This window comes from Geotrypetes seraphini, chromosome 7, assembly GCF_902459505.1.
Source record: "Geotrypetes seraphini chromosome 7, aGeoSer1.1, whole genome shotgun sequence".
NCBI lineage: Eukaryota > Metazoa > Chordata > Amphibia > Gymnophiona > Dermophiidae > Geotrypetes > Geotrypetes seraphini.
The window spans coordinates 147,162,642-147,174,911 of record NC_047090.1 but is presented as its reverse complement, the minus strand read 5'-3'; the positions used below and the strand labels follow the sequence as shown (position 1 = coordinate 147,174,911).

Sequence of the window (12,270 nt, the reverse complement as noted above, 5' to 3'; positions counted from 1 at the left end):
TTCTACAGAAAAGAGTGACTATTCTAATTATATACCTAACAGATATATAAACTGTTTTATCCTTCCAGACTATAAAACAGCAGCTTTATACCCTTATAAAACAGATGAGCAAGCAAACAGGATTACACACAGGGAATCGAAGTGTAGAGGTGTTAAGATTGCACAGAGAGAGGCTTGCTTTCAGGAAATGGAAGGGTAAAAAAAGTAGTCTTGTTTATTTCAACAGATACCAAAGCAGAAAGGTGGCTGAAGACATGTTGCCACCACTGTTACTACACAGTAAGGAAATAGTTTGGTGTGACAGGTACCTGTAGTTTGACATCCCTTAGGAACAGGTGCAGGAGCACACCGAGAAGCAAGTTTTCGCAACTCAGTTCTCGCGGGAAGCAGCGCGGGACCAGGCAGGCAACCTGGTGTGCCGCTACGCGAGAGAACGGAAGAGGAGGCAGCCGGCAGTTCTCGGAGGAAGTGGTGGGAACCAGGCAGCCAGCCTGGTGCGCCGCTCTCAGCGAGGCACCGCATCAAGAAGGAAGGAAGGGAAAAAAAAAAGTACGCGTGGGAGGCATCAGGGAGGAGAAAGAGGGCCAGGGGCCTGTCGCCTGCCTGGGGGGTGAGGAGAAAGAGGTTGGGGCCTGCCTGCCTGGGGGATAGGGAGGGAGGAGGGAGAGGCCAGGGCTTTCCTGCTGCCTGCCTGCCTGGGAGGGGAGGCCTGCCTGTCTACCAGCCCACCTTATCCTGTCCCTACCCGCCTGCTTTCCCTGTCCCTGCCTGCCTGCCAGCAACTAGGCCTGCCTGCCCTGTCTCTACCTGCCCTGTCCCGGCCTACCACTAGACCAGAGGGGGGACAGGGTGCAGAGCTTGGCAAGGAGTGCAGAGCCTGACAGGGAGAATTTGGTTCAGAATGGTTTTTTTTTTTCTTGTTTTCCTCCTCTAAATCTCGGGTGCGTCTTATGGTCAGGAGTGTCTAATGGAGCAAAAAAAAATACGGTAATTTTAGAACTGTAGACTACTGTAATTCCTTACAGCATTACTGAGAAGGGACACAAGAGGTTGCAACTACTACAGAATACCGCAGCCAAATTAATTTTCAGAGTAGGCAGATTTGAGAGGGCAAGTCCACTGTTGGGAGAACTGCATTAGCTACCAATGAAAAAAGGATTCTCTTTAAGATCACTTGCATGGTCTATAAAGTAATTTATGGTGAAAACTGGCACATTAGTATTGGACATCAAGATTCCCTGTTAATTCTATACCACAAGAAAGACGCAATGTCTTAAGATGTCCTTCGCCTCACCCTTATGTTCAATGAAAAAACAAACAATCCCCCCCCCAAAAAAAAAAACAACCCCAAAACATATTTCGAGACCACCTTTGAATCCTTGGGCCCCAGAATCTGAAATAGACTACTCCTATACTTATGTCATGTCTACTCGTATTATAGCTTCATGAGAATATTAAAGACTTCACTCTTCTCCTTATGTAAGCCATTCTGAGCTCCCTGGGGAGAACGATATAGAACATTGAATGAATTAAATGAATATAGTTTAACAGTAGCCTAACTCATGCTATTTTAGCACAGGTCCGATTTTACACACGAGGCCTTTTTACTAATGACTGGGATTAACAGTAAAACAACATCTTAATGGTAGCACACATTGATAAGCTTCCCCCCTTACTATTTAAACAAAGTCATACATTGAGATTACAAAAGCCTCAGTGGAATTATACAGTATAGAACATGAATTATTTCTAAATCTAAGTTTGGTGAAAGTGGGTCATAAATAATATTCAATGTAGTTACTCCACTTTTTAAATAAGAGAGCCACTCTCAACGGAAGAAAAAGCCTCAGGTTTTCTTTAGGTAGGGCATAAATGCTCAAACCTCCTCCACCAACATCAGCAAAAAACTTCCGGAGAGAATGTGCAAACTACCACATTCAACTCTTAATGCAGGACTGAAATAGCTATCGCTCTTAATTGTGAGGGAATAAGTGATATTTAAATATTAGCCAACATTTCATGGTCAAAAAACGTTTCTTCAGGGCTTGTTAACATTCACTCTCCTCCAACATATTTCTGTGGAAATAAATAAATAAATGCTGTATATATCCAATTCATTCACTGCAATAGCAGCCTACGTTCCCCACGTAACAGACGTGGTGTAACCTGATGGGCGGAGCTCTCTTTAAATTGTGAAGGGGAATATGCCACAGCGACAGGACACTGGTGTGAATGAGCAAGCAGCTCAGTGAGTATTTGATTTAGAGACTTTTAAGAAGTATTGCAGTGAATGAATTGGATATATACAACATTTATTTCCACAGAAATATGTTGGAGGAGAGTGAATGTTAACAAGCCATGAAGCTATTCTGCGTGTTAAGGCCCTAATCACCTTTGTGAAAGGAGCCCTAAGTGGTCAACGCACTGCCAGAAATTAAAACAAGCCACCTAAGGAGACCACCATACAACTGTAATTTTTCAGATATTCATTCTTTTATATGACTGTTTTGTACAATTTTATTTTATATTCATCAAAACAGGGAGAGCAAAAGGTCACCAGACCCGAAATTCGTTATTACTACATGTTCATAGTAATCACCGGTTACTTTGCATTTCATAAAATTTCATAAAATTTGCAGACGATACCAAACTGTGTGGCAGCGTTAGGACCAGGGAGGAGTGTGAGGACCTACAAAGGGACCTGGACAAGATGGAAGACTGGGCAAACAAATGGCAAATGCGCTTTAATGTGGAAAAATGCAAGGTCATGCATATAGGGAAAAAGAACCCGTTGTTCAACTACAAATTGGGGGGGGGGGGGGTATTGTTGGGAGACAGCAGACTTGAGAGAGACTTGGGTGTGCTGGTGGATGCATCACTGAAGCCATCTGCACAGTACGCAGCAGCCTCGAAAAAAGCCAACAGGATGCTGGGCATCATAAAGAGGGGCATAACAACCAGAACGCGGGAAGTCATCATGCCATGTATCGAGCGATGGTGCGTCCACATCTGGAATACTGCGTTCAGTATTGGTCGCCGCACCTCAAGAAGGACATGGCGGTACTTGAGAGAGTCCAAAGGAGAGCAACGAAAATGGTAAGAGGGCTGGAACACTGCCCATACACCGAGAGGTTGGATAGGCTGGGGCTCTTTTCTCTGGAGAAAAGGAGGCTCAGGGGAGATATGATAGAGACCTTCAAGATCATGAGGGGCATAGAGAGGGTGGGATAGGGACAGATTCTTCAGACTGAAGGGGACAACAAGTACGAGGGGGCATTCGGAGAAACTGAAGGGAGATAGGTTCAAAACAAATGCAAGGAAGTTTTTTTTCACCCAAAGGGTCGTGGACACTTGGAATGCGCTACCGGAGGAAGTGATCAGGCAGAGTACGGTACAGGGATTGGACGGATTCCTGAGGGATAAAGGGATCGTGGGATACTGAGGAAGGAGCTGGGATGTAACACAAGTATAGAAATCTAACCAGGTAATAAGTATAGAAACCCAACCAGGTCGTGCATGTGCAAGACCGGAGGGTTAGGACTTCGATAGGAAGACAGGACTTCAATGAGAAACCAAGGTGGCAAGGGAGCCCCTTCTGGTGATTCAGACGGGTCGTGACCTGTTTGGGCCGCCGCGGGAGCGGACTGCTGGGCAGGATGGACCTATGGTCTGATCCGGCGGAGGCACTGCTTATGTTCTTATGTTCTTATGACTTGGCTATTTGGAAATAATTACAATTCATTTGAAAGATGACATTTCTTTTTTTTGTAATTCTAATTTTTACTTATCTAGTGACACCTAATGTAGAAATCCTGTATAGAATCTGGCCTGAAATGCTTTAGATACTTAACCCATAACATGAAAGATCAGAATTTTAAAATTCCATGAAATATAGATGTCAGTTTTGTGTGGATTAAAAAAACAGAATGACCACAGAATCTGATAAAGAGGCCAAATTCAAGAGTCATCCAAACTGTTTGTTTGGGACTTTTTTAAAATTATTATTCATGCAAGAACTGGTCAGATTTTGCCAAACAACTTGTTGCCCAGATAAAAAGTACCAAAAAAAAGGAAGGGATTCAAATATGCTAGGAGCACAATTTTTCTTTACTCAGATAGTAGCGAATAATCAATACTAAAGTTAACTGATCAAGTCTGGTCTGAAAAATAGCCGACAAATATGGCCCCTTTTATCAAGCTGCACTAGAGGGTTTTAGCGCGAGCCAACACGATAAATGTTCTGGCACTCATAGAATTCCTATGAGCATCCGAGCACTTATCTCGCTGGCCTGCACTAAAAACCTCTACAGTTTAAAGGACAACATATCTGATGAATCACCACAGCATACGTATATTACTTGCTAAAAGGGAAGGTGCCTTACCTCCAACATTCTGAATTAAGATAGTACTTGCCACAAGGATCTAGGAGACAATAAATTCTTCATAATAAAAAAAGGTATAACAAACAAACAAACATATAAAGAACAGAATTTATCTTCTCAAGCATCTTTCTAAAATAGCCATGAGATGCAGATTGATTTTTCTTTAAATGTATCATATCCCCCAAATGACTTGCATTCTAAAGTCCCACAGTATTAGAAGTACCAAGCCCAGCAAGTCAGCACATAACTTTGTGGAGAATTAGGAGATAAACTAACCTTCCACACAGCAGTAAATTAGTGGTAAAATTGGGAGGCAAGCAACATACCTTTCCAGGTGATCCGAAAGCAAACAAGCCAATGTCTTCGTAAGACGTGACAGCTGCGCACAGGAAAATAAAAAGGCTTTCATAACATATTACTCAATAAATGACACACGGCCGGAGCATTGACTTCGGCATGTAAATGAAATGCTCATTTATACAGTTTGGTACTCTAAAACTAAAAATAGGAAGAAACGAAAACAGCTTAGATAAAGCCTAATGGTTCATTTTATACAAAGGTTTGTGATAAGACACATTCTGAAGAGAATCGGGTTCTACGTTGCACTACGTGCTTTTGGACCAACAGATGAACCATGGCATGCTGTTATATTGCATGGGCTTTCCAAAACACACGGGTCCCTCCTTCAGGTATCAAAATTTTGCAAAACGTGTCTCAAATATATGACCTTGGCAGCAGTACATCACTGTGTGAAAGTCGTCAGAGAGCAGTCATAAAACTTTTCCACATACCGGTTTGAACGCACATGAGTAGCAGGAGGTAGATTGAATAAGAAGCCAGACAGGCAACAATCAGCAGCAGAATACTGAAAGGGAAAAAAAAAAAAAAAGTAAAATACGAGAGCGATTAGGGAATAGTCTAGAAGAGAGCATTGAAATGGATACTTCCCCTTTTCTTCCTGCATGAACAAAAATCAGCTGATCATCCTTCACAAGCCTGCTGACTCACCTTGATTCTCTCTCTCTCTCTTTCTAACATTACCCTCACCTTTGCACAGCCTAAGGTTAAAAAGCCATCAGAATGGTAGTTTAAGGAAACAGTTTGGGCTACAACCAGGCCAACAAGGTGCAGGAGATCAGTGTATTAGGTTAGTCCAGAAAAAGTTGTGATGAGCTTTTGAGAGCTATACTACATCTGCACCAACCTTTATAATTAACACCCCCCCCCCCTTTTACAAAACCGCACAAGAGGTTTTTAGTGCCAGCCAGCACGCTGAATGCTCTGCGCTTCTCCAACGTTCATAGGAACCCTGACTGTTGGAGCAGCGCAGAGCATTCAGCACACCGGCCGGTGCTAAAAACCTCTTTTGTGGTTTTGTAAAGGGGGGGGGGGTTGGCGTTAAATGCACTAACAGCAATGACTTTACATCCTTCCTGAGCACCTGTACAGTCCTACACTCGAAAGCAGAGAAAAAACTACAAAAGGCTTGACCTCTCTGTATCTAAAATAGAAACAAAATTACTGTATTTTACAGTTGCTTTTAAAAGGAGTACATTTCCAATTAAAAAAGAAAAATCTCCTTACCTAAATCCGATAATCCCAGTGGTGGCCATTGCATAAGATAAACCAAGGATTCCACTTCCCATGATAGCATTAATTAAATTAAACACCGAAAAGCCAAAGGAGGTACCTGAAGATCCTCGTCTCCGAGATCTCTGTGGTGATAAACAGAATACTCATTCAGGCAGTGTTGTCTGCACGAATGTTACTTAACACACATGGGGCTAGATTCACTAAGCAAACCGATCATATACCGATCGGTTTGCGAGCCTTTTACGACCAGATTTCCCTCCTGCACTATTCACTAACGTCTGTAGCTATTTGACCCCGATCGCCCATGCAAATTAGTAAAACCCCATGCAAAATAGCCAAGCGATTGATTCACTAACAATTGCTTGGTTATTTTGAGTCGGGTTTTACTTTTGGCAAACCCGACTGCTGCAGACCTGTCAGTAATTGAGTTACCGTCAGATCTGCAAGCATTTTGACAGGCCTGCCTATCTTTTTTTATTCATTTTTTTCCATGGCACACGCAAAATATCTGCCCCATTAAAAAAATGAATTTAAAAAAAAAAAAAAAAAAAAGATAGGCAGGCTTGTCAAAAAAAATGTACCCCTTCACAAAAACGTGCCCCCCCAAGCACGGCCCGCCCCCCACCCCCGACCGGCACAGCACTCGCCCTACCTCCCTCCCTCCCCACGACCGGTACAGCATGGCCCTCACCCCCGGCACGGCCCTCCCAGGATGGCCAAGTTGGGAGCAGGAAGGGTTCTCAGTCCCTCCTGCTCCTAGGCTTCCCACCCTCCAGCCCACCCCTGGTTGGCCCAGGAGATCGGGCCCGGCCTACCTACCCCAGTACCTTTTAAATAAATAGTTGGGAGCAGGAGGGGTGCCCGGTTTCTCCTGCTCCTTCCGACAAGGATCACCGACATCTTTGGGAGCAAGAGGGGTGCCCGGACCCTCCTACTCCTACTCCAATCTTCGAGAGCAGGAGTAAAGTCTTCCTGCTCCCCAGGCCGCCACTGCCCAATAGCAGCCTTAGGCCCCGCCCCAGCGCATCATCTCATGCATGGAGAGAGGCCTAAGGCCCTGATTGGCTGAGGTGCCTCAGGCTCCTCCCTTTGGAGGGGCCTGGAGCACCTCAGCCAATCAGCAACTTCCTCAGAGAGGAGTCTTGTGAAGTCCCTGATTGGCCAAAACAATGGCCAATTAAGGATTTCCCTAGACTCCTCCCTAAGGATGTTCCCGATTGGCTGAGGTGCCCCAGGCCCCTCCAAAGGGAGGAGCCAGAGGCAACTCTGCCAATCAGGACCTTAGGCCTCTCCCCGTGCATCAGATGATGCGCTGGGGCGGGGCCTAAGGCCGCTATTGGGCGGCAGCGGCCTGGGGAGCAGGAAGACTTTACTCCTGCTCCCAAAGATTGGAGTAGGAGCAGGAGGGTCCGGGCACCCCTCCTGCTCCCAAGGATGTCGGTGATCCTTGACGGAAGGAGCAGGAGGGACCGGGCACCCCTCCTGCTCCTGAAGATGGCCATCCTTATCGGAAGGAGCAAGAGGGACTGAGAACCCCTCCTGCTCCCAACTTTTGGTGCCGGTGGGGCCATCCTGGGAGGGCTGTGTCGTAAGAGGGGGTGAGGGCCGTGCCCTGCCAGTCGCGGGGAGGGAGGGAGGAAGGGAGGGAAAGATCTGAGCTGGGGGGGGGGGGGGGGGGGGGGGGGGGGGGCTCAGGCAGATCTCTTGCCTGCTCCAGGACTCTTCTGCTCTCTGTCACTGTTCCCTGAAGTGCAAACCCATGGTTTTAAAGCGGGCCTGCTCTGTGGGGAACAGCAGCAGAGAGCAGGAGAGTCCGGGAGCAGGCAAGAGAGATTTGGGCAGGCCAGGCAGGAGAGATTGGGGCCTGCAGGGGGGTGTTGGGCAGGGCTGGTTTGTCGGGGCCGGTGCCCGATCTCTCTTCCCTGCTCCACCGGACTCTCCTGCTCTCTGCTGCCGTTCCCCGCAGTGCAGGCCCACTTTAAAACCACGGACTTGCACCGCAGGGAATGGTGGCAGAGAGCAGAAGAGTCCGGGAGCAGGCAAGAGAGATCTGGGCTGGGCTGAGCCCTGACAGCAGTGACAGGAGGCTGCTTTTTTTGTCACTACTGTCAGGGTGTGTGTATGAGCGGGGATCGCTCTGTCCGTGGGTGGGGGGGGGGGGGGGGTGCTAACAATCGTCCCCATTTGCATGCAGGCCTTTACTGAATTGGTCAGCTGACATGCAAACTGAACCGATCACACACGGTTTGGAGGTTTAGTGAATCCTGCCCTTAGCATGAAAGAAAGGGAAAAGGAAAGGAGATAAGATTTCTGTAGCTACAATCAAAGTGGTTTATATATCAGTGCTTATTTTGTACCTGGAGCAAATGGAGGGTTAAGTGACTTGCCCAGAGTCACAAGGAGCTGCAGTGTGAATTGAATCTAATATGGCACCAGGCAAATTCTTTTTTCTTTCATGTTGTCCTAGCAGCCATGTAATTGTCCCAGGATCAGGGTCACATTGCTCAGTTCAATTTTCTATCAACAAACTTAAATGATCAGGAAAAGAACCTAAATCCTCACACTCAGGGACACAACACACACTTCTGAAAGAGAATCATTACTAATTCGCTTAAAAGTATACCTCGAGTCAAAATACATTCGAAGAGTTGACGTTTCTTAGAATACACCATAGCTTTCCTTTGCATTTTAAAAGGGAGAGTCCTACTCTTTTTACTACTATTATTTATCATTACTATAGCGCTGAAAGGCATACGCAGCACTGTACATTTAACATTCAACAGACAGTCCCTGCTCAGAAGAGCTTACAATCTAATTTGGACAGACAGGACATCTCAGAGTTGGGGAGTTTCTGGTAGAAGGAATGATACATTGGGTAAAGGTATATAGCAGCTTCAAAAAAAGTGGGCTTTTAGCTTAGATTTGAATACTGCCAGAGATGGAGCATGATGTATTGATACTGGCAGCCTGTTCCAGGCATATGGCATTGGAAGAAAGAAGGGAGAGAGTCTGGAGTTGGCAGTGAAGGGTACACATAAGAGAGACTAATCTGATAAACAGAGTTCACAGGGTGGGGGGAGGAGCATAGGTAGAGATAAAGGAGAGATATTGAGGGGCTACAGATTGAATGCAGTAAGAGGAGTTTAAACTGTATTCAGAAACAGATGGAGAACCAATGAAGTGACTTGAGGATATGGATAATGTGAGCATGGAGGCTCTCACAGAATATGAGTCGAGCAGCAGCATTTTGAATAGATTGAAGGGGTGAGAGATGGATGAGTTGAAGACCTGAGAGAAGTACGTTGCAGATAGTCCTAAGTATGAAGTGACGAGAGTGTGGATAAAAATTTTGGTAGGGTGCTAGGATGAGGTCAGATTTTGGTAATATTAAAAGAGGAGGAAGTGACAGGTTTTAGCAGTTTTTTTGGATCTGAGCAGAGGAGAGACATCCCTGGTGCATCCTGGGAAGGGAAAGGCCCACTATTTTGAAGAGGCGGGCCAGCTGGCCAGAGAGAGTAGACATTCGTCCGGCCAACAATCTGAAAGTAAGGTAATGGGGAAAGGGTGGGGGTAGTTTGGTGGCAAGAGAGATTGGGTATCTCTCCCATTGCTGGGGAGGGTGTATTGGTTGGTGGCAGGAGAGATTGAGCATCTCTCCTGTTGCGGGGTGGGGGGGGTGGGAGGGGGAGGATGGTCGTTATTTGATGACAGGAGAGAATTGGACATCTCTCCTGCTGTCGGGTGGAGGGTTACTTGCAGCTCAATTTTTGGTTGTTGTTTTTTTTTGCCTTTATTCTGCGCATATGCCCATTGCTATCACCAGCAATGGGCACATGCAAATCTTCGCTACTCTCTGCATGAGTGTTTTTTGGAGAATGACCCGCTTTTTTAAAATCTCAACTATAACGGCTGTAACAGCGGCCCATCAGTTTTTAACGTGACTTTAAGAAAATCTAGGCCTCAGTGGGCACCACTAAGGCAAGACATTAAAACAACATCTTGAAGGTCAATAAATGGTCACAGATTCCAAGTAAGGTCAGCCATCATTGCTAAAGTTAAACTTCTTGCGCATCTATTTTATTTAAACTATGCTTGCTTACTTTTTAAATCCCTATTATTTAAAACCCCTGCTTTTATTTTTAGAGTTTTAATTCCTTACTCTATCTCTAGATCTCTGAGATCACAAGACCAACACTTACTGACCATCCCCTCTTTAAAAGTTATTAATACGAGGCGTCACACTATTTTTTCTATAACCGCTCCTCAGTCCTGGAATGACCTCCCATTATATATAAGAGAGGAAAAGAATTTGGACAAATTTAAGACCAAACTTAAGAGTTTTCTCTTTAAAGATGCTTTTAGTGATTAAATCATAATGCTTTTGTTTCTTTTTATCTAATATTTTATTACAAACTATATTTGTTTCCCCTCCTGATGTTTTTACCTTAAATATATGAATTAAAACACTGATTGTAATCCCTTAATAATTATTCCCTTTTATTTTGATATTGTATGTATTAGTTACTTAATTTAAACTTTGTATAGGAATGTTTCTGCTCCTATCTGAGAGCAAAATCATATTTTAATGCTTTTATATGCAAGTATGGATGTTTTGATACACGAGTCAATTAAAATTATAGCAAATGTTTTTAAAAAGTTGAAAAGAAAATACAATAAAATATACTCAGAGGCTTTGCCCCCAAACTAAGTCCAAGCAGTGATTTCAAGGTCATTAAATAATTTATTTTTAAAAAAGTCACATGCTCACAGTAACAGGTGGAAAACTGGTATTTTAAAAGACTGTTCTGTGAAAGCCAAATAGTTTTAAAAGTATCAGCCAGCTAGCAACAGCAGCTGTGACCAATACAGCACAAGGCAATCTGAGCCAGCTTCCGTTTCCCTCTGCTGCTGTCCTGCCACAGAAATGCTTTGTGTGCAAGTATGGATGAATATTTTAAGAAAATGCTGCAAGAAGTTTGATCAGTTAAACTGCAAATGGCCAAATACTCCAGATCCTCAATGCTCCCTAGGAGGTATGTCATTGTGAGAAACAATAATGGACCAGTTTCACTGATGGTGACAGGATATCATGAACCTGGAAAAGACACTCTTGATTGGCAAGCCCTTCCCTTTTATAATCCCAAAGAACCACATACAAGCCAGATGTTACAACAAGAAACTGCCTGTATCAGGTATGTGTTATTAATAGCTGGGCTAGGACCTGTATTTTGCCTCAGGCATACAAGCTTTCCAAACTATTTTTGGTCACCTAATGTATGATAGAACACCGATATTTTGCTGTTCTCTCTTCCCTTTCCAGTCAATAATTAGCATTCTTTTCTATTTTCCTATTATTTTATTGATTGTACACCACCTTGTTATGAAGCAGGAAAGGTGATATATCTGTCCTTAATAAGCCATAAAGTGTGGTTAAGTTGTTGTACTTACCGCATCTTAACTACGAAATTTAAGTTTCAGGACATGCAAAGCCTGAGCACTAGGGCTCCTTTTACAAAAGTGCGCTAGCGTTTTTAGCATGCTAGCCAAAAAAACTACCGTCTGCTTAAAAGGAGGCGGTAGCAGCTAGCGCATGCGCTATTACACGCGTTAAGGCCCTAACGCACCTTTGTAAAAGGAGCCCTAAATGCAGGGCTTCTGCCTTGTATTTATTGCAAAGGCCTGTGTTATATTCATTGGCACAGAGCATGAAAACACCCATGCTATCTGCTGATATATGTAACACGGTCCCTGTGCTGTGCTCTGTTAAAAGAACATAAATACCAAAACAGTGGTGCAGCTGCCTTTCAATTCTTCCCCTCTAGCACTTTGTTCCAATTCTTCATCACCTTCCCCCAAGTGCTAAAATCCATTCAAGGAATACTCCCTGCCAATATATCTCCTCACCCCCAAACAAGAACACCCTAACTTTCAACCCCTCCAAGGCCTAAGCTGGGGAGGGAGGGTCCCTGCTAGTGTGGCAGGGCGGGAATGGTTCCCATTTTCACATCCATTTCTAACTGGGGTTTAAAATAATACCTATGATTCCTAGCAGCAGTCTCACAGTACAAGCTAAGGAATTGCCCACCACAAAAAGGAGTGATAGATTGTCCATATACGGCTGGATAACCCCCCTAGTAGAGACATAACACAAGGGGTCTTAGCTAATTTTGAAACTGAAGCAGTGGGGATGCCAAAACAGATAACACTCTCTCCTGCACTACTACACAAGTGAAAGGAAAGGGGGGTAGGTACGGGATTTGATATTTTGCCGTTTTGTGGTTACAATCAAAAGCAA

General features: G+C 44.5%; 1 protein-coding gene across 1 annotated transcript in view; it reads right to left on the bottom strand.

The window, feature by feature from the left end:
• The window catches only part of SLC38A6 (solute carrier family 38 member 6), a gene marked incomplete at its 5' end in the record, with an annotated part of 45,157 nt that overhangs the window by 30,706 nt on the left and 2,181 nt on the right, over positions 1-12,270 (bottom strand). The window contains 4 exons of the mRNA XM_033953265.1: positions 4,383-4,422; positions 4,709-4,761; positions 5,174-5,247; positions 5,967-6,097. Of these exons, the coding sequence (XP_033809156.1) occupies positions 4,383-4,422; positions 4,709-4,761; positions 5,174-5,247; positions 5,967-6,097 (298 nt within the window). The remainder of the gene's footprint in view (positions 1-4,382; positions 4,423-4,708; positions 4,762-5,173; positions 5,248-5,966; positions 6,098-12,270) is intronic.